The 24673-nt window shown below is 53.9% G+C and overlaps 11 protein-coding genes across 11 annotated transcripts; 8 read left to right on the top strand and 3 right to left on the bottom strand.

Moving 5' to 3' along the window:
* Positions 1 to 437: 437 nt before the first annotated feature.
* Positions 438 to 1028, top strand: CORC01_03338 (uncharacterized protein; the record flags this gene model as incomplete). Its single annotated transcript, XM_022614988.1, has 1 exon — positions 438 to 1028. A coding segment is annotated over one exon (591 nt), but the record flags the coding sequence as incomplete, so codon positions are not given.
* Positions 1029 to 1725: 697 nt separating this feature from the next.
* Positions 1726 to 3579, top strand: CORC01_03337 (uncharacterized protein; the record flags this gene model as incomplete). Its single annotated transcript, XM_022614987.1, has 1 exon — positions 1726 to 3579. One exon carries the CDS (start codon positions 1726 to 1728, stop codon positions 3577 to 3579), a length of 1854 nt encoding a protein of 617 aa, XP_022478446.1.
* Positions 3580 to 8462: 4883 nt separating this feature from the next.
* CORC01_03336 (eburicol 14-alpha-demethylase) lies at positions 8463 to 10177 on the top strand (the record flags this gene model as incomplete). Its single annotated transcript, XM_022614986.1, has 3 exons — positions 8463 to 8708; positions 8778 to 8975; positions 9041 to 10177. The coding sequence occupies 3 exons, from the start codon at positions 8463 to 8465 to the stop codon at positions 10175 to 10177; spliced, it is 1581 nt and encodes a 526-aa protein (XP_022478445.1).
* Positions 10178 to 10988: 811 nt separating this feature from the next.
* CORC01_03335 (uncharacterized protein) lies at positions 10989 to 12095 on the top strand (the record flags this gene model as incomplete). The annotated part of the gene is made up of 1 exon (XM_022614985.1): positions 10989 to 12095. One exon carries the CDS (start codon positions 10989 to 10991, stop codon positions 12093 to 12095), a length of 1107 nt encoding a protein of 368 aa, XP_022478444.1.
* A 510-nt stretch (positions 12096 to 12605) lies between these two features.
* On the top strand, positions 12606 to 13682 carry CORC01_03334 (uncharacterized protein; the record flags this gene model as incomplete). The annotated part of the gene is made up of 3 exons (XM_022614984.1): positions 12606 to 12683; positions 12748 to 13144; positions 13195 to 13682. The coding sequence occupies 3 exons, from the start codon at positions 12606 to 12608 to the stop codon at positions 13680 to 13682; spliced, it is 963 nt and encodes a 320-aa protein (XP_022478443.1).
* Positions 13683 to 14342: 660 nt separating this feature from the next.
* CORC01_03333 (uncharacterized protein) lies at positions 14343 to 15833 on the top strand (the record flags this gene model as incomplete). Its single annotated transcript, XM_022614983.1, has 1 exon — positions 14343 to 15833. One exon carries the CDS (start codon positions 14343 to 14345, stop codon positions 15831 to 15833), a length of 1491 nt encoding a protein of 496 aa, XP_022478442.1.
* A 348-nt stretch (positions 15834 to 16181) lies between these two features.
* CORC01_03332 (uncharacterized protein) lies at positions 16182 to 16828 on the bottom strand (the record flags this gene model as incomplete). Its single annotated transcript, XM_022614982.1, has 2 exons — positions 16182 to 16438; positions 16525 to 16828. The coding sequence occupies 2 exons, from the start codon at positions 16826 to 16828 to the stop codon at positions 16182 to 16184; spliced, it is 561 nt and encodes a 186-aa protein (XP_022478441.1).
* Positions 16829 to 17484: 656 nt separating this feature from the next.
* On the bottom strand, positions 17485 to 17892 carry CORC01_03331 (NADH-ubiquinone oxidoreductase 12 kDa subunit; the record flags this gene model as incomplete). Its single annotated transcript, XM_022614981.1, has 2 exons — positions 17485 to 17567; positions 17667 to 17892. The coding sequence occupies 2 exons, from the start codon at positions 17890 to 17892 to the stop codon at positions 17485 to 17487; spliced, it is 309 nt and encodes a 102-aa protein (XP_022478440.1).
* A 568-nt stretch (positions 17893 to 18460) lies between these two features.
* On the top strand, positions 18461 to 20006 carry CORC01_03330 (RNA recognition domain-containing protein; the record flags this gene model as incomplete). Its single annotated transcript, XM_022614980.1, has 3 exons — positions 18461 to 18961; positions 19017 to 19618; positions 19673 to 20006. 3 exons carry the CDS (start codon positions 18461 to 18463, stop codon positions 20004 to 20006), a joined length of 1437 nt encoding a protein of 478 aa, XP_022478439.1.
* A 1143-nt stretch (positions 20007 to 21149) lies between these two features.
* CORC01_03329 (uncharacterized protein) lies at positions 21150 to 21452 on the bottom strand (the record flags this gene model as incomplete). The annotated part of the gene is made up of 1 exon (XM_022614979.1): positions 21150 to 21452. The coding sequence occupies one exon, from the start codon at positions 21450 to 21452 to the stop codon at positions 21150 to 21152; it is 303 nt and encodes a 100-aa protein (XP_022478438.1).
* Positions 21453 to 22200: 748 nt separating this feature from the next.
* Positions 22201 to 23550, top strand: CORC01_03328 (uncharacterized protein; the record flags this gene model as incomplete). The annotated part of the gene is made up of 2 exons (XM_022614978.1): positions 22201 to 22306; positions 22373 to 23550. The coding sequence occupies 2 exons, from the start codon at positions 22201 to 22203 to the stop codon at positions 23548 to 23550; spliced, it is 1284 nt and encodes a 427-aa protein (XP_022478437.1).
* Positions 23551 to 24673: the final 1123 nt, after the last annotated feature.

The following is a 24673-nucleotide window of genomic DNA, read 5'->3' as shown; positions in this document are numbered from 1 at the left end:
GGGTGGCCAGCTATTGTACATCGTCATACCTTACCTACGTTGGGCACACCGGGTTTGGCGGGTTTTGATGGTCCACCTCATCACGGCCGTTGCAATTGCGCCGAAAAAAAAGCAGAGACATAAGCAGGACGATCAGGCTGAATGCCAGAAACCGCCGGATAGAGTCAATTGGCACTGGGTCCCCCCTCCAGACTTTTCTTTCTCCCCCAAGCCCAGGAAGAAAGCGAGAGGAACAGAGCCTTTGTCCTTTGTTGCAAACGCAAGCCCCGACACCCGAGGTTCTCTTAGACGAGCACACCACCACAGAAAAGCAAGAGGTCGAGGCATTGACAGCAACAGCTGACACCTCATCCCACGGACATCGGCGCTGCATTTGCGCTTCACTCGCACACGACACGACATTACTCCTGGAACTCTGACACCTTTTGTCCTCCCATCGTCCCGCCCTTCCCCATCCGCCCATCCTTCGGCCCATCTTTTTGCTCGGCACCCCCCTCCCACCTTTCGCCTCTGGGTTCTTCCCCCTTCTCGGCGCTGTTGGACCGGGTATCAAGTCAAAGGCCCGGACGAACAACTCATCGTCCCATCTTCATCCGCTTCGCTTCTGCCCAATTACCACGCAGTTCCGTCCCCCCTCCTGCTCTCGCCGTCACTCGAACTGGCATCGGACAGAGTTTGACAAAAGCCGGGAAGCCAGAGCCGAACATAGGCAAAGAAGGAGCACATTGTTGCAAACAATATACCACAGACTGTGGACGAGACAGCCGGTCCACGGCGCACCCAGCAGCATACATACAAGACTGTTTCGGCGAGCCAGCGTCCAATCCAGTCTACGAGTAGTCTTCTCTCCCCTCCTTGCTTTACCTTGGAGCAGCTACTGCAGCTCGATCGAGTTTGTCCCGCTCCATACACAAGGTCCGACCGAAGGAGAGAAGCACCACTGCTTCGAAGCTCCCGCCCCAACCGAACCCTGGTCTCTGATGATCGCCGCCAAGACCCACCATCAGTCATTTACTTCACGCAGTTGATCGCACTTTTCATCCTTTTCGGTTGCCCCATTTGAGTCCCCTTGGGTCCTTTTTCACTGCGTTCTCTACCAGATTTTGGACAAGGGCCGGCCACTTTCTGCGTAGCCGCCGGATTCCTTTAAGCTCCTGCAGCTGCTACCCTGAAGGCTACCTTGACCCAAAAAGAAGAAGCTGGCCGAGTCTGCCTCACCACGGATACTCCGTACCTCGCTCTCTGCCCACGATCTTACTTCTACCCCCGCCTCCCCCGGTTTCTTCACTACCTTTCTTCTTTCTTCAGACCTGACCCGACCGCGCCCCCGGCCTCGGTCTCGTTCTGTACGCAGAACGCTGCATAGCTTGTCTTCCACCGCGCTGGCCACCGCATTGCCGCCTGTCTACCTCGGCCTCTGACCCTGTACGACCGTTGCTGTAACCGTTACTATCATGAACGCCTCCTAGAAGGAAAGAGATTCTCTTGTCCATGACCAACCAGGCTCGAAGCCCGGCGACACTCCTTTACTCAGACCATCACCAGTCTACTTTCCATTCTTAAAGCTTCAAGTTCTGCTCACGAAGCCCGGCCTCTCTTAAAAGATACCCATTGGGACCGCTTCTTATTAGTGGATACGACACCCAACAACGACGACTCTACGAATTCTACTTCTTTTGGATACCAACACATTTTATTACCTCGTTGCTTATAATGCGAGCAAACATGCCAGCTCCTCTAGATCTCAGCAAATCCAAACTGTCGGTTTCTGACCCGCGGATGAACCTGCGACGATCTGCCTCACATACCAACACCACCAATTACGAGAAGATACCACTATCTGCCACCTCGTCCCGCTTCAGCTTCAACCACCTGCTCTTCTCGTCGCCGCCGCCATCGCCAAGCCTACCGGCCCTTATCCCGCCTCCCCGAAAATCACCCATCCACCCGCGACCCAGCCGCGTTTTTCGGTTCACGTTTTGGTTTGCGTTTGGAGCGCTGTTCCTCTACTTTGCAACCTTTCCTTTCCGGAGCAGCTTCGGCGTGCCGAAGCTCAACTTGCCTCATCTCGGCAATAACGATGACTTTGAGATGGTCGGGCAAGATGATTTGCCAGACTTCCCGACCCCCATCGTCATCACCGACAGGAGCGGAAAATCCAAATGGACCGTGTCGATCCCCCCGAGTTACGACTTCCCATTGTCAGTGAAGGAATATGGAGATATGTGCAGCAAGTGCCGCGAGGTGGCTACTCGTGTGAGGGACATGCGCCACCGGTCTCAGATGACCGATCAGAACCTCTTGAGCAACAATGCTCCAGCTGATCCATACTTCATCGACGTGACGGAGGCTCAGGAGTCAGGTCTTCTCCCGGATTTTGCCAAAAGCCAGTGGCCAAGCAAAGGTCAGGGTCGAGATGGAGACCTTGTCGGAGAGAACAAGGACTCCTTGGTCGAGAAGCCGATTTGCCAAAGGTCAATGACATTCGTGTTGGAGACTGAAGACGCCGGGATCGGACACTCCATCATGCAGCTTTGGAACTTTTATGGGCTTGCCCAGAGACAAGGCCGAGCCTTCTTCATCGATGATTCCCGCTGGGCGTACGGCAAATACACCGACATTTTCCAACCGCCTCCCATTCCCAACTGCCGCCCTCCACCACGTCACGAAATGATTCCCTGCCCTCCCCGAGCTCGCCACTTGGTGGTTACGTCGGAGACGGCCAAGGCTCTCTGGGCTGGTTCTCTGAGCAAGCCCTACGCCGATTTCCGTGCACAGGATGAGGATGAACTACGCGAACTGTTCGATCTGGCGCACGAGGGCTACAGGGCACTGTTTGATCTAAACAAGGATGACACTCAGTACGTTATCAACAGGGTCAAAGAGATCAAGACCAAAGTACTCACAAGTGACGCCGACTCAAATGACGGCCTTGTAGTCGGCGTTCATATCCGACATGGGGATTGTCACCCGCTGGAATACAAATACCGCGGCACTTACGTCCCCATGGAGATCATCGCCAACCGTGCCCAGGAGATTATCGAAGCCAACTACAACAACACCGGCAGAGATGGTGCAGACGATAAACTTGCCAAAAAGCAGTCGCTGATCGTCATGGCATCCGACGACCCGGTTGTCTACGACTCTGAGGATTTTAAGGGCTCGATGCGTGCCCAGGAGCAGATCCGTCTCGCCTCCAAACAGGAGACCCATAAACCCGCCACGGACAAACACGTCATGCATCGTTTCGAAGACGAGTCTTTTGGCTGGGAGGGTGGCTTCTTTGCGGCCATGTTCTGGAACCTCGGTCTGTCCTCCATGAGCGCGTCCAATGCTGCAACGGCAAAGAACATGCAGTTGGCTCCCTCGGCTGAGACTCTTCGTCTCCGTGGCTACATCGGTCGCGCCTACATGATGGACCTCGCGGTGCTTGCCAGCGCCAGCGACGCAATTGTCTGCACCGTCAGTGCCATGGGGTGCCGCCTGCTCGCCGTCATGATGGGTTGGGAATCCGCCATGGAGGCGCACAACTGGGTTAACGTCGACGGTCCCTACGGATGGACTGGTATGTCCTTCTGAGCGGCCCGGCGACTGCCGCTCGCAGTCTAAAAAGAACAGCAATTAGGATGGGTATGTATGGCTCGCGTATTTCGAGCCATAAGGAGAGCAGTCGATATTTTCGTCATAGCATGGTTCCCGGTGTTTACGGCGTTCAGAATAATCAAGGGCGCAACCACCTTGTTGTTTTATTTTTTCCTTTCTTCATCTGGTGCGGATTCTTTCGTTCCTGGGTTTTACAAAAAGAGATACCTCTGCAGTTGTTGTTTACATCAAACCAACTGCATGCATTGAGGCTGGCAGATAGCCATAGCCAACGGTCGTTACTGCATCAACTAATCATAGTACCAAAAAAAAAAAACACAAACATCAACAACACGAGGCGCAGACTTCAGTGTCAGACGCTAGATAGCAAAATCAAAGTCTGAGAAAGATATCGTTCCCAACTTCAGCTTGTGCTCATGCGACTTGATGGCGTATACATGACTACTCGTGCTGTTGCCCAAATTTTTGTCAGGTCGCCACCACTCTCATTTTCGCAATGAGGGCAGTCTCAAAGATGCATATTAGTTGTATCACCCACACAATCCGGGGTATAGCATTCATAATGGTCAAGGGCAATGCACCCCAGCGCACCTCTGTGACTCAGATTCGGGCGAGATTGATCGAGACCTTGATTGGGAGGGCTATCTGCCGACTCGGCGATTTTACGAGATTGTTTGCATCAGCAGACCTAGCAGTGCCGGCCCTACGATACGTAAAGTGGCAGCCTCCTGCTTGGGCAGGTTCAACTGTAGTTTTTTCCCCTCAAATGTTACCACTTTTGTCAGTGACTCAAAGTCGTTGTCCAGCTCGGAGTCGTTTGGATGTAAAAAGGGAGCAGAGTTGATGGTATGGGTGATGGCTGGGATGGCTGTTTTCTCCCAGCCGTACTCGCTGTTGCCGGCGGATCTATGATATGTACGATCGAGAATTTGCCTCGTAGTACGGAAAGAAGGCTTCCATGTGGAATTTGTTACTAGCTTTGGTGCGCGTCATCCATTACCAGCGATGCTGCTGCGATTCATGACAATACCAACAATTGACTCGGCTCTGTAATATGGGAGACAGACCGACCACTCAAACGACGAGGATTTCTTGCAGCGCCAGCTTTTTCGAACAGCTGGCTTGAGAAGCCGGCGATATGCACCTGATGGCCGACTGTGTTTAGACGATAATGGTTGGCTTTGCAAGAGCATACGGGAGACTAATGTGATTTGGCCCACCCGAAAGGCTCAATATACGTCCTTCTTCATGTTATAGCAGGATACAAGGTATTACTTGGTGCCCGTCACAGCCTTCACTTTCGGTCATGACTTCTGTGGAATACACTCGGGACGGGGAATAGCGAGGGTGATGATGAGATGGGTAAGGTATGCTGTTGGCGACCCGGGTAGCTGTCCGGGGCGGAATACTGAAGAAAAGTCATCTTCCAGATAACCATCTTTCAGTACCAACGGCTACTCTACTAGCGGGAATGTCACTGAATCCTTCATCTTCGTCAACTACGGCACGTACCAGGACTACGAAGACCTCATCAAGGCCTCGAGGGCAAACTCTCATTGCTAAGTATGGCGGCATCTTCTGTCGATGGTGCCTCGTTCCGTGCCTACTTCCACATATTTTCAAGCCGTTGAGGTATACGTCATGTTCTAACGTGATATCTTTCTGCTTATGAAGATGGCTTGGCACTTGGTACTAAGCAAGAGAAATTTGGAGTCATACAGACACGGTCGGTGTCAGTCTTTGCGAAACACGACTGGTCAGGGTATGCAGGGTGTATCTCACTTCTCACTTCTGAGGAGAATTTCTTATATTTCTGCCGACAGTAACCAACATTCCCGTCTATGCTTCACGTTGAGAGAGGGACTAAATCTTTCCTCTCGTCTTGTTCATTGCCTGCGGAGGCTGTTCTCATCGAAGATGCAGAGTCCGACGCTGTGACGAGTTTTCAACTTGAAGATGGAGAATAGGACGTCTCCTTGCCCAACAGCAAGACATTTAGCGTCTTAGTGACAAAAAATTCAATCGCCAGTCTCGATCTTTTTTTCCGGCGTGGCCGTTATGCTTCGAAGGAGCTCGGTTTGACACGAGGTCTTCATTCTTAGGTCTTCAACGGCGAAGATGTTGTTCAGAAATTCAAGCTTACTGGTCTTCCACTTTTGGTGTCCATTTTGGTAGTGCATTCTATAGAACAGTCGAAAGACCATGGAATCTAGCAAGGAAATGACCACTACCAAGGCCATCTCTTCAAAATCTGATCATGCTCTCGTTATCGTACCACCGCATATGAAAAGAGGGCCGCGGCTAGGCATCTTTTAGATCTCAACCGAGCTTCAACTTATCCAAAGGCCATTACCCCTGTTTTCTTTCTTGTACGTGAATTATCTGAGAAAATTACGACTGCCTTCGATGAGATGGGACATTCATGTGGGAAGGAGATGGATGTGATCCGTTGCCACGACCAGGGCGGGAATCCAGTCTCAGGTAAAGACTGCAAATCCTTCTCCTGTGATTTCTCGACCACACATACTTGCGTACGGTTCAGGTTGGAATTCTATCAAAAGGGTATCTTGGGTACAGAAGTAAAACCAGTCCTTTTAGCGGTGGGACTCAATTCGATCTACTTTCAAGGCGACGTAAAATCGGTTGAATACTCGGTCCAGGGAGACAATCTAGTTTCGTTGGAATGAGAGCTCTCGTTCCCTCGGTCATTTTCTTACACTCTGGGGAGTGAGAAAGAGGGATATGGATTGGATGGCAATGGCTAGAGGATATAGCTACTTCAGCTATAGATAAGAGAGAAGATGCTTTGATAGGCAAGACCCCGAATGTCCAGATAGTTGAACGCTTCAACTTCTATTACTTCACCCAAAAAAACGCTCTAAAGAACACGACCACGCTCGTAAGCTCGGCAGGAAGCGCAAAGCTTGGGGCTACCACTTGTAATATGCTTCACTACTCAAGTGGTACTCCTGAGCTAATCTAGACTCAAAGACACATGCGCAAGCCGTCTTCTTACCCAGCGATCAAGTGTTCCTAGGCATGCGATGGACAAAATTCTAGAAACAGATCTCTTTTTGAGTAATCGCTTCGTTGAGATGTCTGGTCAAGCTCGGATCTCTTTTGAGAAGAAAATTGCGGTTGAATGCTTCATCCCCGCACATTTCAGTAGACGTGGTTTACTACCTATTTGATTACGAGTGATGTGCAGGCTTCTACTTGCTGTTCACCCCCTACCCAGGAACAAGTGTACTAAGACGGCTTATTTACAGAGACAGGGTCCCTCTTCATCCGGCTCGCTGCTGTCCAGGAAGATTGATGCTTGATCGGACAGCCGACAAAGTGGGACCGCTTATTACCTTAGTCAAATGGCATGTCACTAATAGTGCCACTCCCATATCTACCTTAGGGGACGAAGTGTTAAGTGCTGTATGCAGCCTCTTCATGATTCATCAGGTGTTCAGTATTAAAGATGGCGCATCTCATCTGGACGTCTGAATTTGTCCACATGTCGGGTTTGATTAGATCGTTGGGATATAATAGCTAGAAGTTGAACTACCTCACGTTCTGCTCGTGGCCAAGATTTGAGGCTTAGTCGACGTTATATCACATGAGAGGAATGGAGGGGTAAACGGCAGCCCCTCATCTACGACCATGCTTATGTTCGAGATGACGTGCGCTTGCTGATAGCAAAGATTTGGAAGGTTTCAGACGAACTCGGCATTTATTTGCCCCTGTGCAGCTGAAGATATTGAGAATTGGAGTGGATGTAAATGAGAGGCATGTACGCATGAGGAGGGCGCAGACGGCATCAGCCGCTCGAGTTCTTATTCGTGTTGTCAGGGTGGGTTGCCAATTAAGCACATGTGACTGGCCAGACGATTTTCTCTGATTTTCAGGTACCTGCCTCGGAAGGATTCGCAGATTTCGTCAAACAAGGTGGGATGATGGGCTGGGTTGATTGGGAACGAATGAGAAGAAAGGGAGGACCCAGCCCGGAACCCTGGAGATGGAGAGAGGGAAGAACAGCAGTGTGCAATGACAAAACTGACGACACCAACGAGGCAATTTTGAAATGGCTTGATCGCGTTCAAAGGTGGTTTCCAGAGTCTGGGGAATTGGAGCACACATCGAATCATTCCCATCTCCCACTGCTCGAATTGGCAGGGAGGGTCTCCAGATACGAATACGAACGGCCCGTCATTGGATGAGCAGCTGGTGCCACCAACTGGTCCCTCCCCTGTTCCCGATTTTCTGGCGCAACGTCTAACCTGGACCAACAGCGGCGCAAAGTGGAAACTTGAAAGGGGTGGGGGGCACCATCCGAGCAAACATGGGAAAGAAAGGCAGAAAACAGAAGGAAGAAAAAGCTGTTCCCTTCCATAGGGCGCCAGGGACCCTGTGGCAGACGCCCGAAAATCGATCCGGGTGGCCAGATGTCACAGCTTCTTGGCTCCACGCTCTTTGTGACAGGGCATGCGAAATGTTTGACCGCCTGGAGCATGGCCCGCCCGCCATGCCGCCATGCAGGCTACCTAGGTACCTTAGCTATGTAGGTACACTAGCTTCTGGCTGGCCCGGCGCACACACACGCCGACGTAGTGGTGCTGCTTGGTTAAGGTACCTTAGGACGGAAAGAAAATGTGGAACCCAACAAAACGCGGCAGGTATCTAATCTCATTAATGGATAATTTAAAACCACGGCTAGACCCCCATTCTTGATGCTTTCTACTCCTCTCGTGCCATTGATATTCGTCCGTTGCATCCGGTCACGACTCTTGAAACCACAGGCAAATCCGAAAACTGCGCCATATCACTTCAATTGACGCGCTCTCCTGTCCTTTCCCCCTCCTCTGCCCAGCATGGGTCTCCTCCAAGAGATCACGGGACCGGTGTCCCAGCAATTCCAAACTCTGGGAACTGCGTCGCAAGTTGCAATCGTCTTTGCCGCCGTCGTGGTCGTCTCCGTCATACTCAACGTCGCGAACCAGATTCTTTTCAAGAACAAGAATGAGCCTCCCATGGTCTTCCACTGGTTTCCCTTCATTGGTAGCACCGTTATCTATGGCATGGACCCCCCAGCTTTCTTCAAGGCCAACCGCGAAAAGGTAAGCGCACCATCACCGAAACTATCTCTTACGGGCATGTCCTCTTACTGACGTACGCCGCTACAACAGTTCGGTGATGTGTTCACTTTCGTTCTTCTCGGCAAGAAGACCACGGTCGCCCTCGGAACACAGGGCAACGATTTCATCCTCAACGGCAAGCTCAAGGATGTGAATGCTGAGGATATTTACACCGTTTTGACTACCCCTGTCTTCGGTCGCGACGTCGTCTACGACTGCCCCAACGCCAAGCTCATGGAGCAGAAGAAGGTATCCAGGCGGCCGAAACTCCCTTCGCGCAAAGTTGCATACTGACAGATCGCGTGCCCCTCCAGTTCATGAAGATCGCCCTTACTACCGAGGCGTTCCGCTCCTATACTCCCATCATCGCCGACGAGGTTACCAACTACTTCAAGCGCAGCCCTGACTTCAAGGGCAAGTCTGGCGTCGTCAACCTGCCCCCTAAGCTGGCCGAAATCACGATTTTCACCGCATCCCACGCTCTTCAGGGCGCCGAGATCCGTAACAAGTTCGATGAGTCTCTCGCCTCTCTGTACCACGACCTCGACATGGGCTTCACTTCCATCAACTTTGTGCTGCACTGGGCTCCTCTCCCCTGGAACAAGAAGCGTGATCACGCTCAGCGCACCGTCGCTCAGATCTACATGGACGAAATTAAGGAGCGTCGCAAGCAAGGCCGCACCAACGGACTCGACATCATGACCCACCTGATGAACTCTACCTACAAGAACGGCACCAAGGTCCCCGACCACGAGATCGCTAACATGATGATTGCTCTCCTCATGGCCGGCCAGCACTCTTCCTCTTCCACCAGCTCTTGGATTATGCTCCGTCTCGCCCAGTATCCGCAAATCATGGAGGAGCTGTACGAGGAGCAGGTTCGTGTTCTCGGCGCCGACCTTCCTCCCCTGACCTACGAGGACCTCGCCAAGTTGCCTCTCAATCAGGCCATCATCAAAGAGACGCTTCGCCTGCACGCCCCAATCCACTCCATCATGCGCGCTGTCACATCTCCCATGCCCGTTCCCGGCACCAAATTTGTCATTCCCACCAGCCACACTCTCCTCGCCGCCCCTGGTGTCTCCGGCTCCGACCCTGTCTACTTCCCCGAGCCCGAGGAGTGGAACCCCCACCGCTGGGATGCCGACTCTCCCATCGCCCCCAGACTTGGCCGCCCTGAAGATCAGGACGACGAGAAGATCGACTACGGTTACGGCTTAGTTAGCAAGGGTGCCGGATCGCCTTACCTACCCTTCGGCGCGGGTCGTCACCGCTGCATCGGCGAGCACTTTGCCAATCTGCAATTGCAGACCATCACTGCCATGATTGTCAGAGAATTCAAGTTCCGCAACGCAGATGGTAGCAATAAGATCAACGGCACCGACTACGCCTCCCTTTTCTCACGGCCATTGGAGCCCGCCAACGTCTATTGGGAGAAGCGCAACCCTTAGGTGACTGAACGATGAGGTTTTGTTAGGACGGGTTGGTTGAGGACTGTACATTGCGAGCCATTATGACTATATTACACATGGTAAAGGGGGAAAAAAGACTTAGACATGATAGCGCTACGGCGCTAGAAGGTGGCAGACTAGACGGTCACCACCGAATAATATTAATACAAAAGACCGTTATGACATCACGATTACCCGTCCAAGCTGCAAATTGGTGCAAGATCTCATTTCGTGCTCTTGAAAGTCTGCTCAAGTGGGATAGAGTAGACCAGCATTGATAGCTTGCAGGATCGCCATCGCAATGGTGACAGCGACACTCGAGTACGTCGCTAAAACTTGTTCGGCTGGTCGGCGTGGTTTCAAGGTCAGTGCGGCGAACCTGGCAGGACGTCTCAGACAGCCATCCGATTCCGCCCTTCCCCCTCGCATCCCTCTCCTCACATCCATTTCAGAGCTGGAGCTTGAGCTTAAGGTAGTCTTTGACACTGTCTTTGTCACGGTCACCCGCGCAATCGCCTTACGAATAGCCCGCGTACCACCGTGGGGTTTTGAGTTTGCTCACTGGCGTCGCACAAACATATCTACCCACAGGCTGCTTTCCGATCTACCCGTCTCATATAAGAACCCATCGGGATTTGCGATTACGACAGCATTGGGACCTTTGGCTCTTGCGACGAAAGTACGCATTACTCGCATTTACACCGGGATCTACATTCTAAACCCCCACCCCTCCTTTTTTTTTTAAAAAAAAAAGGAAAAAAAGGAATAAAAGAGCAGGGAAGAAGCAAACGATAACGCGGACGCTGCCGGAATGCACACGGAGGACGAAAACCTGGGGCCCCTGGTCCGCCTATGGGGCCTCCGGACGGAGCAGCTTCCTGCGCCGAGCGCCACGACGGCGGACTTGGCGCCGTTTCTCATCGCCGTGCTCCAGGAAGCCGTTCCATTCATCGACGCCGTGGCGCCCAAAGACGGCACGGCGCGACCCAACGAGTGGAAGGCTAAAGGGACAAAGACGTTCCCCGAATCGACGGCGCCCGTGGAGTTGTACGAGCGCATCGTTCCCGCGGCGGAGCTGGAGAAGGAGGCGGCGAGAAATCAGCTGCCGAACGGCTACGTCGCGAGCGAGACGTGGGCGTGTCGACGGAGCATCCACAAGGACCGGCCGGGAAAGGGGACGGCGGGATGGGAGGAGTTTGTCAAGTGTTTCAAGGACGACCATGTCGAGGCCGAGAAGGCGTTTACGCCGAATGTGATGGAGGCCAGGGAGGCGCTCGCGTGGGATTGCAATGGTATTGTTGTTGACGAGGGGGGTCTTTCGTGGGAGAATTTCAAGGTCGGGGTGTCGGAGATCAAGCACAAGCTCGGGATGCCGCTCAAGAACCGCGTGTTTCCCGCACTCATCATCTCGGCCAAGGCTAAGGGCGCGGTGGACGAGTTTGTGGTGGTGTCGATACCGGTTTCGGACCTGGCCGCGTCGGACCACGGGCAGCTGGTGAAGGAGAAAGGGGTCGTGGTGGGCGCCTACGTGAGCGTCGAGAGGGTGAGGAAGCTGCCGACGGGGGCGATTGAGTGGATTATGGCCACGGCTTCGGACGCGAAGGGGATACTGCCCGCGTGGATCCAGGCAAAGGCCGTTATTGGCGTCGTGGCTAAGGACGTTGCGCTGTTTCTGGGCTGGATTGCTGAGGAGCGGGAGAAGGGGACGAGCGTGGGGAAGTGGACTGCCGTTAAGGGGAACGGTGGTGGTGGCGAGGTCCCGAACCGCCAGCCGTCAATGACGTTGGAGGACGCCGAGTCTTCGATGCAAGGTGGTCGGGCTTCGAGGCAGGCCGTATCATCGAGGAATGGGAAGGAGTCGGCTGTGGGAGGTACAAACGGGGGAGGATCTGGGACGAACGGGCAGGTTCACGCATGAAATAGGGAGGCTGCGAGATTCCCAGTATTCATATGTAATCTGCAACCATACCAGTTTTGAAAGGATTTCTGATTGGGTACTCATGATCGTTGAAGATGACTCAACGCCTTGAATGCCTCCTGGATATAGCTCATCCAAGGGAAGGTGCATATATGGCTGGTCTGGGTTCCTTCTCAAACTGGCTTGGTAAGAACCCCCTCGCACCTGCCGTACCTTTCTTTTGTGCCATGTTAAACCTGGGACCAAACACCTGACCTGCCATCTTGCTATGCGAGAAATCGAAGCCCTCGTCTCGGCCCCTTTGCACAGTTCCGTCAGAATCAGGCAGCTCTTGGGTCCCAAATTCTCTCCTAACCCCCGCCTTCATAAGGCCACTTACTGCAAATTCAGATCCTCAAACAGCTTGGAGTTGTTCTCGGCTGTCTCTGTCGACTACGTGCCCCGGCAATTCCACCTTCACGCCGCTCCTTTCTGTGCCAAAGGCAAGTCAGGCAACCAGCATCCGTTACGATGCCGCCAGCCACATCGAAGAAACGGTCAGCTATCGCATCGAAATTGGAACACGCAGCTGCCCCCTCAAGAACATCTGTAAGCAACAGTCGTGCTTTGTTAGGTTCTGTAGGGCTATCTAAGCTCTAATCCATCACGACAGATCCAGAACAATGTCGCCACTGCAAACAATACCATCCCCGCGACCCAGATGGCGTTCGGCATGAGCCACATTGTCGTATATCAAGAACTAATGACCATGCGTCGAACTCTTGATGACATATCCCGTCGTCAGGAGAACAGCGACGAGACCACGAAGACCAGCGAGGCAAGGCTGCAGGAGCTGCAACCCATGCCAAAGCGACTTGATGATCTGGGAGCCGAGCTGAACAACCTCTATTCAGCAGCAGAAGACAAGATCCGTAAACAGGAAGATGAGCTCAGGGCCTTGGCAAACAGGCTCCTCCAAAGCGACGAGGAGAGGGTAGCCTTGAACCACAAGGTTCAACAACTCGTAACAAAGCACTCCTTGCAAGCGACGCAAGAAGATTCTGACAGTTGTAGGAGATTTGTTTCCCAAAACACAGAGGTTCAAGCTGATATGTATTAGTCCGGGTCGTTGCCAGGAAAAGGGCCCGAGCTGTTGACAGAGGAGAAGATGCCTCGACGCTATCTGAGTCCGAACAGCAGCCGAAGAAATCTCGCTTTTCATTGAGCAACATACCAAAGCCTACAGTGGGCGCTCTACCAGTGATAGTAACCAGGGCAAGACCAGTACGACCCAAGACTTCCAAGCTTCTTCAAACGCGATTCGAGACCTTCCAGAGATACGCACGAACTAAGATGGACGAGTATGAGCGGAACACCCCGGAGAACGGCAATAAATTGAGAGGATTTATCAACCGTTTCATCGAGGGCATTGAGAACGAGGGAATTTCCACAGCGGTGCAGAACAAAATCTTGGAAGAATACCCAGCATCGACTCGGGAGATAAAAAGGCATCAAAAACTGCGCTTCATTGGGGTAGAGAGAGGGCTTCGCTGGGATGATGTTTGTCGGATCGTGGATGACCAGAAGTTACAAGAGAATGTAAACTGAGACACCGGCCCGAGGCGCAGAACATTTGAATTCCGGATGGAGCGGCATATTTGTGGAAACGTTGCTCATTAGCAGAGAAGGACGCAGAGAATGGTGAGAAAGTTGCTGTGGTGGTGTTTGTGAGGCACGGCTTTAATCAAGAGTTACCTTAGATAACTACAAGATCGACTTTACTATTAACATCTCCAACGCGGCAACGCGAAACGCATCTGATAAAGCCACCAAGTGGTCTGGAGACATCGGGTCTGTGCGCTACGCCGCCAGCGTTTGTCACGCTGAAGCTTACCGCATACGATACCTTTCTGAGCACGGGTCGCTTTGGACCTACCCGTGGACCTCAACTTCCTCTTCTGTCTTTGCGCCTCAAGTGATGAGGCACCGACCTGCGAACCGCCTTCACCCGTTAATAATTTTGCGTACTGATCTGCCGAGAGTCTCTCAAGAATCAAAACTTCTCGAAAAATTGAATCTGACGCACCTCTGAACATTTCCCCCCGCGTTTTTCACTGAAAAATCCCCGAATGCGCTCCACCTAACCTCGCCGCGGCGATCAAGGCGCGCCTGCCTCTCCGATCTACGAACTCCCTCAATATTCCCCGGATCCCACGAAACATAGATACGGCGAACACGAGAGAAGATATCGACTGGCGACTTCTAAAGATGCCAGACATCAGTGCGCCACCTATGCCACGGCCGAAGCTGAAGCTCAGCGTAGGTTCGCGGCAGGCATCGTTCAGCGAGCAGAACGGCGCGACACCGCCAGCTTCTACTCCTTCCTCCACGATGAAAATCAAAATCAAATCATCACAACCGCCGACACCAGCTGGATCGGCAGCGCAGACACCGGTGAAGACGAAAGCCGGGCGCCAACCGAAGCCCACAAGCAAGCTCATCGAGTCGAAGAAGCGTGAACAGGACGAAGATGATGACGGCGCAAACCAGCCGTCTTCGAAGAAGATCAAGCTCCTCAAGACGCCGACAGTATCAACGCCGAGATCGGGTCATATTGTTGTCAAATCGAAAGGCAAACCTCCCGTTCACCCGCCTGGCGATGGCTATGACTCGGAAGCCAGCGACCAGGAGAAGGACCCTACGATTGAGGAGCAGTTCATCCTGCGCATGATACCGGGAGAGCATTGCGAATATGTTAGGAAGTGCGTCGAAGAAGGCAAGGTCGGCATTCCTAGAAAGGATGGCGGCGCGGATATCATGATGAAGTTCTTCGACGACGAAAGCCGGCGTGCGGTTGTCGTCGTCAAAGGCCAACCCTACGCAGCGGTCATGGTGGAGCTACCGACGATCACGGAGGGAATGAAGTCCTGGGACCGGAAGACACTCATGAAATCAGCCGACATCTGCCATATGCTTCTGGTCTTCCAGCCGGTAAAGAGTGACGAAGAGGCAAAGAAGGCACCGTTACCCGCGATGATTCAGCCAGGGTTCAAGTGGCCTCATGGTCTGACACCACCGATGCACGACGCAACGAACCAAAGATTCGCAAAAATTATCAGTCGCTCTGAGATCGAATTGAAAGAGAACGAGGTTAAGAAACTCTTGCAGGCCGACGCGGCTGCAATGTCCTCCAAATACGAATTTATCGACGACAGGAAGATGCAGTCTGGCGACGAGTACTCCGATGACGAGCAGGACGCCGATGGCGAGGCTGATGACAGCGGCTACTTCCCGTCTGAGGGCTATGCCAACGGCGAACTATTTGATGACGATGATCATGATTTGGAGGCCGAGCTCGAGGCTGCTTTCGAAGAGGAGATGAATCAAGCCACGACAGAGGTTGGCACACCAGCAACACAAGTCGAGGGAGCCACGCCGATGACTATGAATACCGGTACACCGGCAGCTAATGCCCGTGATGGGGATGAGTCAGTCGCCAGTGAGGAGGATGAAGACGACGACGACGATGACGATGATGACGACGACGAGGACGAAGACAAGCCGCCCCAGGACGAGATCAAGGCCGTCAGGGAAGATATTGTCAACCTCAAGGCAGAAATCGCAAAGAAGGAGCAAGAGAAGGCTCTCCAACAAAACAAGATTTTGCGGAAGCGTGTCGAAGACCGGTTAAAGCAGCTGAGAGCGGAATTGGCACTCAAGCAAACCTCTATCAACGAAGAAGAGGAGGACGACGACTAGGGCATAGGCGCTTAAAGCGCTCAATTAGGATGGCAACCCAAATGACAGAGCGCCGGCAAAGGAATATCCACTTCATAGCAAGCTTATCTTCGGCCATGTATAATTAGAGGATGAACCATCATGCCTACAAGTTTCACTTTTGAAAGCCATGGCGCCTTGACCATATCAATTTTCCTCTTCGTCCAATTGTGAGATTGTTGGTGATGATATAACAAGCCGGTCACGCCGGCGGTCGATATTGTACAAGAGCCCCCTTTTGAGCTCTATATGATACACAATCCTAACCCTTTGCTGCCACTCATGTTGCAGCCATACAAAGTGTAACAGCCGGAATGGTGCCACACCAGCTTACATGGACTTGAGGTAGTTGGACTCCTTGATCTTGGCCTTGCGCTCCTTGCGCATCGCCTTGCGCAGCTCGTCTCTCTTGGTCGCAGCCTCCAAGTTGTGCTCGATGTCACCTCCCTTCTCTCCGGGCAGGTTGATGGACTGCTGCGGCAGCGGGACCTTGGGCGCGAGAGCCTCTACATCACCCGAGGCCAGAACCTTTGCCTCGAGGGCCTTTTGGCGCTTGGCGGCGGCCTTGCGCTGCTTCTTGGACTTGGCTGTGCGTCGGATGAACTTATTAGCTTGACTTCTTGATTGACCAAAGTTTATGAGGCAAAAGGGGGATGGGTGGAGGAAAACGGACAAAACATCTCGGCAGAGAGGTCTTCTGTGGACTCGATGGCCTCCTTCTTGGATTCGAGGATCGTCCACAGCCAGTCGGGGTACTCCTCATCGGGGAGGGCGATGGGGTCCGTCTTGTTCTTCAAGTAGTTCAGGCCGTTGAGGACGGTACCGGGCGGGCAGGACGAGATGGGCGCCGCGGGCTCGGGGATATCGGCCTGGGCCGAGGAGAGATTTGGAGGGGTGGACTTGGCGTCGGTGGCGACGGGTGCCTCCTTATCGGCGGCGGCGGCAGCAGGTGCTGCGTTTCTTGAAGGCGCTGACATAGAGAAGGGTCTGACAAGGAGGGCGGAGGATGAGGCACGAGGGGCCTGGAGACGGGGTAGGGCCGAAGCCCCGCGCCGCAGACATGTTCTGCAAATCATGACGGAGACTTGGCAGTGGGAAATAGGCGGACGAGACAAGTTGCGGCCGGTCGTTGGATTGTCGTCGGCGAAGACCACCTCGAATTTCTGGTGGTGTTGCAGGAAGCATAAGCTTGGAGCTCGGGGGTGGAAAAATTCTGGGGCGGACGGGACGCGCCTGTTGCGCACTTGGCATGGAAGGCTCTCAGCCCTGGGCTTCGCTGCATCCTCAATCTTACTTGCAACTCGTCAGTAAAGTCAGCCAACAAAAGAAAGATTATCAATTGAATCCCCAAACTGCTGGCATCAGAACCTGTTGTCAAGGCTGGCTGTTCCAAGAGCAATTGGCTGATCGGAAGCTAAATAACACGGATAGATGCATAAACTCAGAAGTCCTGTTTGATTCATTTGTACATATCGTGAGGGATATCGCCCATCACGAGCCGGCCAGTTGACGTGGTACTGTCATAGCCTCGTCTCTGCGTTCCTCTTTTCTAAATCCCGAAAGAGGTCTCTACCAGAGCGCCGCTTCCTACTTCACGACAGACCCTCTTACTCCATCTCATAATACTGCCAGTCTATTGCTGCTTGCTGATATAGTTCTGCTGCTCAAACAGTGTGCCCTTAACCTTCTTCTCCTTCAACAGCTGCAGGTATTTTTCTGTGGAGCTGGTCAGCATTGCTCTTCTCCCGAAAGAGATATACCCGCTGGCAAGTTGCGAATTGAGCCCCCCTCCTTCTCTCGCAAAGGCCGACTAACCTCTGAGGTGACCGCAGTTCTCCAAGTGGTTCACGCCCTCCTTCTTGTAGCACTTTCCCAATTCCTCGCCGACAAGGCGCAGCATCATAGCGCCGACCCATTGTTCGCGGATGATGGCGTCCTGTGCCTGCTTGAATGCCTTGGTGTCGTCGTAGTCGACGCCGTCAAAGGTTGGGGGCACCTTGGGCTTTTGTGCCAGGAACATCGCAGACTCGGGGGTCGGCATCGTGACTGAATGTGGTATCAAAAGTCGTCTCCTCGCGGAAGGGAGAAGTTCGAATTGGACGAGACGGGGTCACCGGAATCGGAGGTCGCGGACGGTGAGGTCAAGCTTCGTGCTTCGTGGTGATCGATTTCAGGGCCCGGCTTTGGATGGCTGGCTGTCGGGATTGGAGGAACCTGGCAGCTAGAGAGGTCAGCCAGATTCCGGCAGCCTTAATTCGCAGGCTCAATCGGCCCCACGGCCGTTCTTGCTTTCCCCCAGAGCGACTCGGCTGCGGCTTTTCGGTACGTACCTCAAGGACCCGCAACCTTGCAGCCCCTCGCACACCGCCCGCATCGGTCGAGGGAGCCGCCCCGCTGAAAAGTTGGCAAATCGCAAAAAAAAAATCTCTGTCGCAAGACTCTTCGCCCAACCACCGGGACCCTGGCCTTAAAAGTCAAGCTCCCACCTCCAAGCTTCTGTCAACTTTTCCCTCGCGCAACCTCTCTGAAAAAAGCCTTCTTCCTGCCTCTTTCCAATCCCCAAGCTTCTTTATTTGATACCCTTCCGTTCATATTTTCAAATCATCACAATGGGCAAGACCAAGTCATCCACCAAGGCCACCAAGGCCGCTGACCCTCTCACTAAGGTGAAGAGCGCTGGCGTCACCAAGGCCTCTGAGAGCCCCAAGGCCAAGTCCAAGGCGATTGCCAAGGAGGTCGAAAAGAAGGCTTCCAAGAAGTCCAAGAAGGCCGTCGAGCCCGAGTCTGAGTCTTCCGAGAGCGACTCCTCCGACTCTTCTGAGTCCGAGGCCGAGGCTTCCAGCGACAACGACTCCTCTGAGTCTGAGGAGGAGAAGCCCGCCAAGAAGGCTGCCCCCAAGGCTGCCCCCAAGGCCGCTAAGAAGGCTGAGTCTTCTGACTCTTCCGACTCTGCCTCCGACTCCGACTCCTCTGAGTCTGAGGCTGAGGCTGCTCCCAAGACCAATGGCGCTGCCAAGAAGGACTCCTCCGACAGCAGCGAGGAGGACTCCGACTCCGACTCCTCCGAGGACGAGAAGACCGAGGAGAAGGTTGAGAAGAAGGCTGAGGCTGTGAGTTGCACTACCATATTGACTACGTGAACACTTTCTAACAATATCTGAACAGAGCTCCGACTCCGACTCCGACTCCGACTCCGACTCTGATGAGGAGGAGGACTCCTCCGACTCTAAGGAATCATCCGAGACTGAGGCCAAGGTTGAGGAGCCCTCCAAGAAGCGCAAGGCCCTTGATGACCCCGTCATCCCCGGCAAGAAGGCCCGCACCGATGTTTCTGACAAGAGCTCTACCCTTTTCGTCGGCTCCCTCGCCTGGGCTGTCGATGACAACTCCCTGTACGCCGCCTTCGAAGAGTTCGCTGATCTCACCGGCGCTCGCGTCGTCACCGACAAGGCCACTGGCCGCAGCCGTGGTTTCGGCTATGTCGACTTCTCTACCCCCGAGGCTGCCGCCGTTGCCCTCGAGGGCTCCCAAGGCCGTGAGCTCTCTGGCCGTGCCATGAACATTGACTTCTCTGGCCAGAAGCCCCAGGGTGAGGGCAACCCCGCCGCTCGCGCCTTCGACCGCGCTCAGAAGCACGGCGACCAGGTCTCCCCAGAGAGCGACACCCTCTTCGTCGGCAACCTGCCCTTCGACGTTGACCAGGATACCGTCCGCGCCTTCTTCGCTGAGGCGGCCGAGGTCACCAGCGTCCGTCTGCCCACTGACCCGTGAGTATCTCCCTGCCTTGACTATCCTCCAGACCAATACTAATGTCTTGCTAGTGAGACGGGTAACCTCAAGGGATTCGGATACGTCTCCTTCGGCTCTATTGATGATGCCAAGACTGCCTTCACTCAGCTGAACGGTGGCTACGTTGGTGAGGGCCGTAGCGGTCGTGCCGTCCGTCTGGACTATGCTGGCCAGAAGCCTCAGCGTGAGGGTGGCGGCCGCGGCGGCTTCGGTGGCGGCCGTGGCGGCGGCCGTGGCCGTGGCGGCTTCGGAGGCCGTGGCGGTGGTGACCGCGGTGGTCGTGGTGGCCGTGGCGGCCGTGGAGGCTTCTCTTCCACCAACCGTGGCGGCTTCGGAGACTTCAAGGGCTCCAAGGTCACCTTCTAAATGGCGATGCATGCCGCACATTGATGGTTAATCAGAGGGCACTACGCGGGCATTCCTGTGGGCTGTCGGTTCGACACAAGTTTCTTCCCTGTTGGGATTGTGGGCTTTGAGAGCAGTCTCCTGGGAGACAAGATGGACCTGAGGGCTTTTCACTTGACCGTGGGCTTGTGGCAAGTCTCTTTCTCCATGAAAGAAGACGGTGCGGGATCTGTACGCTATTGTGGGTTGACCAAGAGGGCATTTGTTGCACTGCAACATCTTCACAGTGGGCAGACGGCTTATTATCATGAAATTGGGGAAGAATCTCCTGACGTCTGCATCTGGTAGACTCGACGGAGGGGACTCGATAATTCTAGATGACGACGGCTTCTGTGGGCTCTGGGGGTTGCTTTCAACGGCTTCGGCTGTTAATGTGGCTAGTCAGGCGTTTTTCTTCCCTTTCGGATACTCTGGAACTTGGAACGATACCATGCAATGCGGTACAGGATGCGGAGTAAGTATACTTCTCCCCGTGAATGTCATTTCAAAAGGAGGCATATACTGCCCGGTGGACTCGGCGTTTAGGAACGGCTCCAATTGTAATAAAAGTTTTGATGTTTTCCTCGATGAATACATATTTGTTCTCTATCTTCTATGCATGCCTACTTACGGAGTACTCGTGACTTGATGTCGTCTGCGACCTTATCTGAGATCGTCGCCGGGTTGTGAGACGGAATATGGTGCATGTCTCATTGGGGGGTCGAACTGCCCGACTTCGGTCTTATACGACGGTAGCCTCGTGCCCAGCTTAACGTGCGACTCTGCGTCATTGGGCGGCACGAGGTACATACTCAGCCCCGTGATAACGGGTTTCTCTGTGTCTTTACCTAAAATGTTCCATCCCACTAGGACACTCATCTGTTGGTCACTCCGGCCCTCCTCGGCTAACAACGTCACGGGGGAACACCTGTTCGCCAGCGGATGGCTGTAAATCTTGCTCAGCCGTTTGGCCTAGCTAGGTAGGTTCCCCTTTGACGCGCCAGACGGAGGCCATTCTGTTGGGAAACGGTGGAGCGAGGAAGAGGAGGAGGGCAGTCGGGTGCTACCTGCGACAGCACGTCAGTGGAATCTGGCATGACTTAGGGGACGATTATAAGACGAGAATCACGGCGTGTCTTGGGATCGTCCTTGTCGAGGGATGCAAGTCGTAGCGTCGACAGACCACTGGCAGTGCCGGACGATGACCCTCTCCGCATTTTCTATGCTGCGTAGACTATGCAACAGGCGACCGTCCTGGGGAGCCGGTGTCGGTGTTATTAAGTCGACGACGGCAGGTGGGCGCAGCTCGCGCTTCCCGCTGCAAAACGCCGTAAATTCTGACCCACCTGACCCCCTGCAGCGCTGCACTTGGCAGCCCGAACGGTGTACAAAGGGGATGTTCTGGGGCAGGACATGAATGCGGTCCATTCGGTCCGGCGCCTCTCCTCTCCTTGACGGTAACGATAGCGTCATTCATATCATGGACGTTTCCTTGTTCAACCTTGAAGAAAATCGTACTGTGCTTATCGCGCTGTTTGCAGCCAGAAAACGCTCGTCTGATAAGGCAGATCTAACACGGTACGGTGGCCGGAACTTACAAGCGCCGGCTCAAAGTGGTAAGTATATCCCCCGCGAATAACTGCTGCAGATATACATTCCGGGCTGTCTATCCGTACAAGCATCCGTTATCCCACCTGCCGTACCTTATTGTGTTGCAAGCTCCCGTCAAGGTGGACATAGAGGCCCCCTCCTCCCAGGTTCCCCGACCTCTGCTTGCTGCACAAAGGCCCAGCCAGCCATCCACCAGCCAGGCCTCAACACCATCTCACCGACCCTGCGTGCCTGGTGCGCCGACCATTGTCGAAGCGGTCTGCTACAACCCTTCCTTCCTTGCTCACTCTTCGTTTACCACCTCTTACTTCATCCCTTTTTCGTCGTGAACCAACGTTTTTTGAACCACTTTCAACGTCGAATAAACAGACAACTCGGACCCCTTGCTACGGATATCCCACGAGCGTATCTTATCTCCAAAACGCGGGGTTTGGGACGCAGGACGCACCCCCCAAACGTCCAACCACCTCCCCCGACGACGACGTCTCTCACGATTACGAACGACCTTTCTCTTTATTACCAGCTACTATTCCCCAAATTCAACGGCGTTGAATAAATTCTCAAAATGAATGGACAGCAGCGCGACGACTGCGCAGGACACGACTTCCAGAACAGCAGGATGTCGGCGAACGGATCACAACCCGCCGCGGGCCCTCGTAGGCGCAATGATGGTCAGTTACCAGGAGACAGCCACTTGTCTGGTGAGGCCGATGACATGCTGACACCATACGTATTAGATTCGTGGGTTGAGGTCTCGTCGCAGCCTTCTTCGTCGTCCCTTTCTTCCATCGGCGACGAGATCGTCACCACCGGTCTCCGAGTCGGCGGGTCCATGGCCGCCCGCCGACGTCGCTTACATCACCCAAATCAACCTGTGCCACGATCATTCCATGTCGACCAGACGGCTATCCAAGCCGGTGCAAGTAGCCAGGAGGAATATGAAGAGAGTGAAAGCGAGGAGGACCGATGTCTGACGAGCTCGACCGAGAACATTCGGCCTCCAGTGCGGGCGTCGTTCCAACAGCAGCCGTCGGCGCAGGCGGAGTCGGAAGACTCAGACGACAGCGACGAGATTGCTACCGCTCTAGGACGCGTTCCTGATGATCCTGTTTTCAGACCTCAGCCAAACGCGTTCTCTCATCCGCCCTCGGGCTTGGATAGGAGGCACTCCGCCAGCTCGGCGATCCACCAGCATCCACACAGCGGTGTAAGGCCCGCACTATCCCAACGCTCTCAAACTAGAGTCAGCCGGGGCCCGCCGAACTTCATGTCCCCCGCATATCAAGCCGACAATGACGCTGCTCTTCGTGCTTCCCTCACGACTCTGCTATCCTGCGCCGCTGCCGCTCGTGGTCTGCCAAAGTATAAGGATACTGAGCGACAAGGCGCTCCACCTGCGCATGTCGGAGTCGGACCTAGCTCCCAACCTGTTGAATTACGGCTGATGCCTGAATCTGAGCTCATGGCTGAAAGACCTACCCAACCTCAGACCGCCTCACCTTCCAAGTCTCCCGCTACCCGTTCGTCACGGACGGCGACGTCTTCTGCCCCTTCATCGCCCAAAAGCGACAGTGTCGACAAGCATAAACGAACCTCTTCTTCACAGACACGCTCGTCTAGAGCGACGAAAAAGAAGAAGGTCGCGGCCAGTGACGAGGCCCTCATCAGCCCGACGTTGCTGACATGGGTCGTCAGCGCTGGCGTGGTGGTGTTGGTATCTGTGGTAGGATTTGGCGCGGGCTATGTGATCGGCCGTGAAGTAGGACGCCAAGAAGCTCTTTCAGCAGGAGTAGGCGTCAACGCCTCGGCAGTGGCAGACTCATCCTCGTGCGGACGGGAAGTCATTCGATCGTCCAGCGGTGGCCTTCGCCGCCTCAGGTGGGGTGCGGGGGTTGGTCGAAGCGTTGTCGCTTGAGATTTAAACCAGCGTCGATCGTTGTCCATGTCGTCTGAATCATGAAGCGTCGGATGCTATTTACGAACAGGCGGATCCGGGGTCCTGGACCTCGCGGGTCTCCAGCCCTTTTTCTTCATACCGCTTTTTCCGGCTTTCTTCTCTCTTCGTCACGAACGGGTATGAGCGCGGGCAACGACGAATATAGATGACTGCTTTTTTTTCTTCATCTTCATGGATACCTCTTCTTCCTAAATGGGAGCAGAAACGCGGAACATGCCTGGCAAACGGGAACGGGGGTTCATACGGGGGCTTATTCGGTGCGGGGACATTATCAATCCTGTTTTCGACCTATCTTTGTCTTTCGTTCTTCATCTGAAATGATCAATGACCTATGATCTGGGGTGTGGGAGAGGGGAGTTGAAGTGGAAACTAGCCCAGAGATCTGGGCTAGCATGGCGTGGAAGGGTTTTTTTCTTCTCGTCTAGATCCGGCTTATGTGCTTCAGGGGCTTTCGTTGCAATTCTTGTTCTTTTTCCTTAAAAGCATCGGGGCGGGAGTTGTTCACAGGTGTGAGGCTATCGATTGTATCTCGACGCGGGCTATTGGCCCCTGGATAGTTGGATTTTTTTCCCCCTCTGCAGCGATCGGCCGGCGGACATATTTCAAACCCTCATTTACGGGACAGCACGGGGTTGTTACACCCTACAAAAGGTAGCTTTAATAAATCGAAGGGCACGGTTTACGAATCCCTCCTCCTTCCCGGGGGGCGCCGCTCCACGTACGTATGCATGTGAAAGATCACATCTCTTTGGTCACTCCGTGGGCAGCCAATTCCCCGGACCCGAATCCCGAGGAGTTCGTATGGTGCTGTTTTGAGACTCGTCGGAGCCTGAGCTTTGAAGTCTCGTCACTCGACTTTGTTTCCCAATTTTTTTTTCCGCCGGTTCGCCGAAGGAGATTCGGGCACAGAAGCTGGAACTAAGCTCAATAAATCAACTTTCCGCCGCCGAAACTCATCTCAACTCTCTGATCGCCGAGCTGGGCTGAATGCCATGGAAGGTTAGCGAGGCTGTGTGTCCGAAGAAACATGAGGCTTCACGAGAGTTCACACATTTTCCACCTGTGGAGCACGTCAGGTTCG

This window comes from Colletotrichum orchidophilum, assembly GCF_001831195.1.
Source record: "Colletotrichum orchidophilum strain IMI 309357 chromosome Unknown Scaffold_20.1, whole genome shotgun sequence".
Lineage (NCBI taxonomy): Eukaryota > Fungi > Ascomycota > Sordariomycetes > Glomerellales > Glomerellaceae > Colletotrichum > Colletotrichum orchidophilum.
This window is presented reverse-complemented; position numbering and strand designations above follow the sequence as displayed.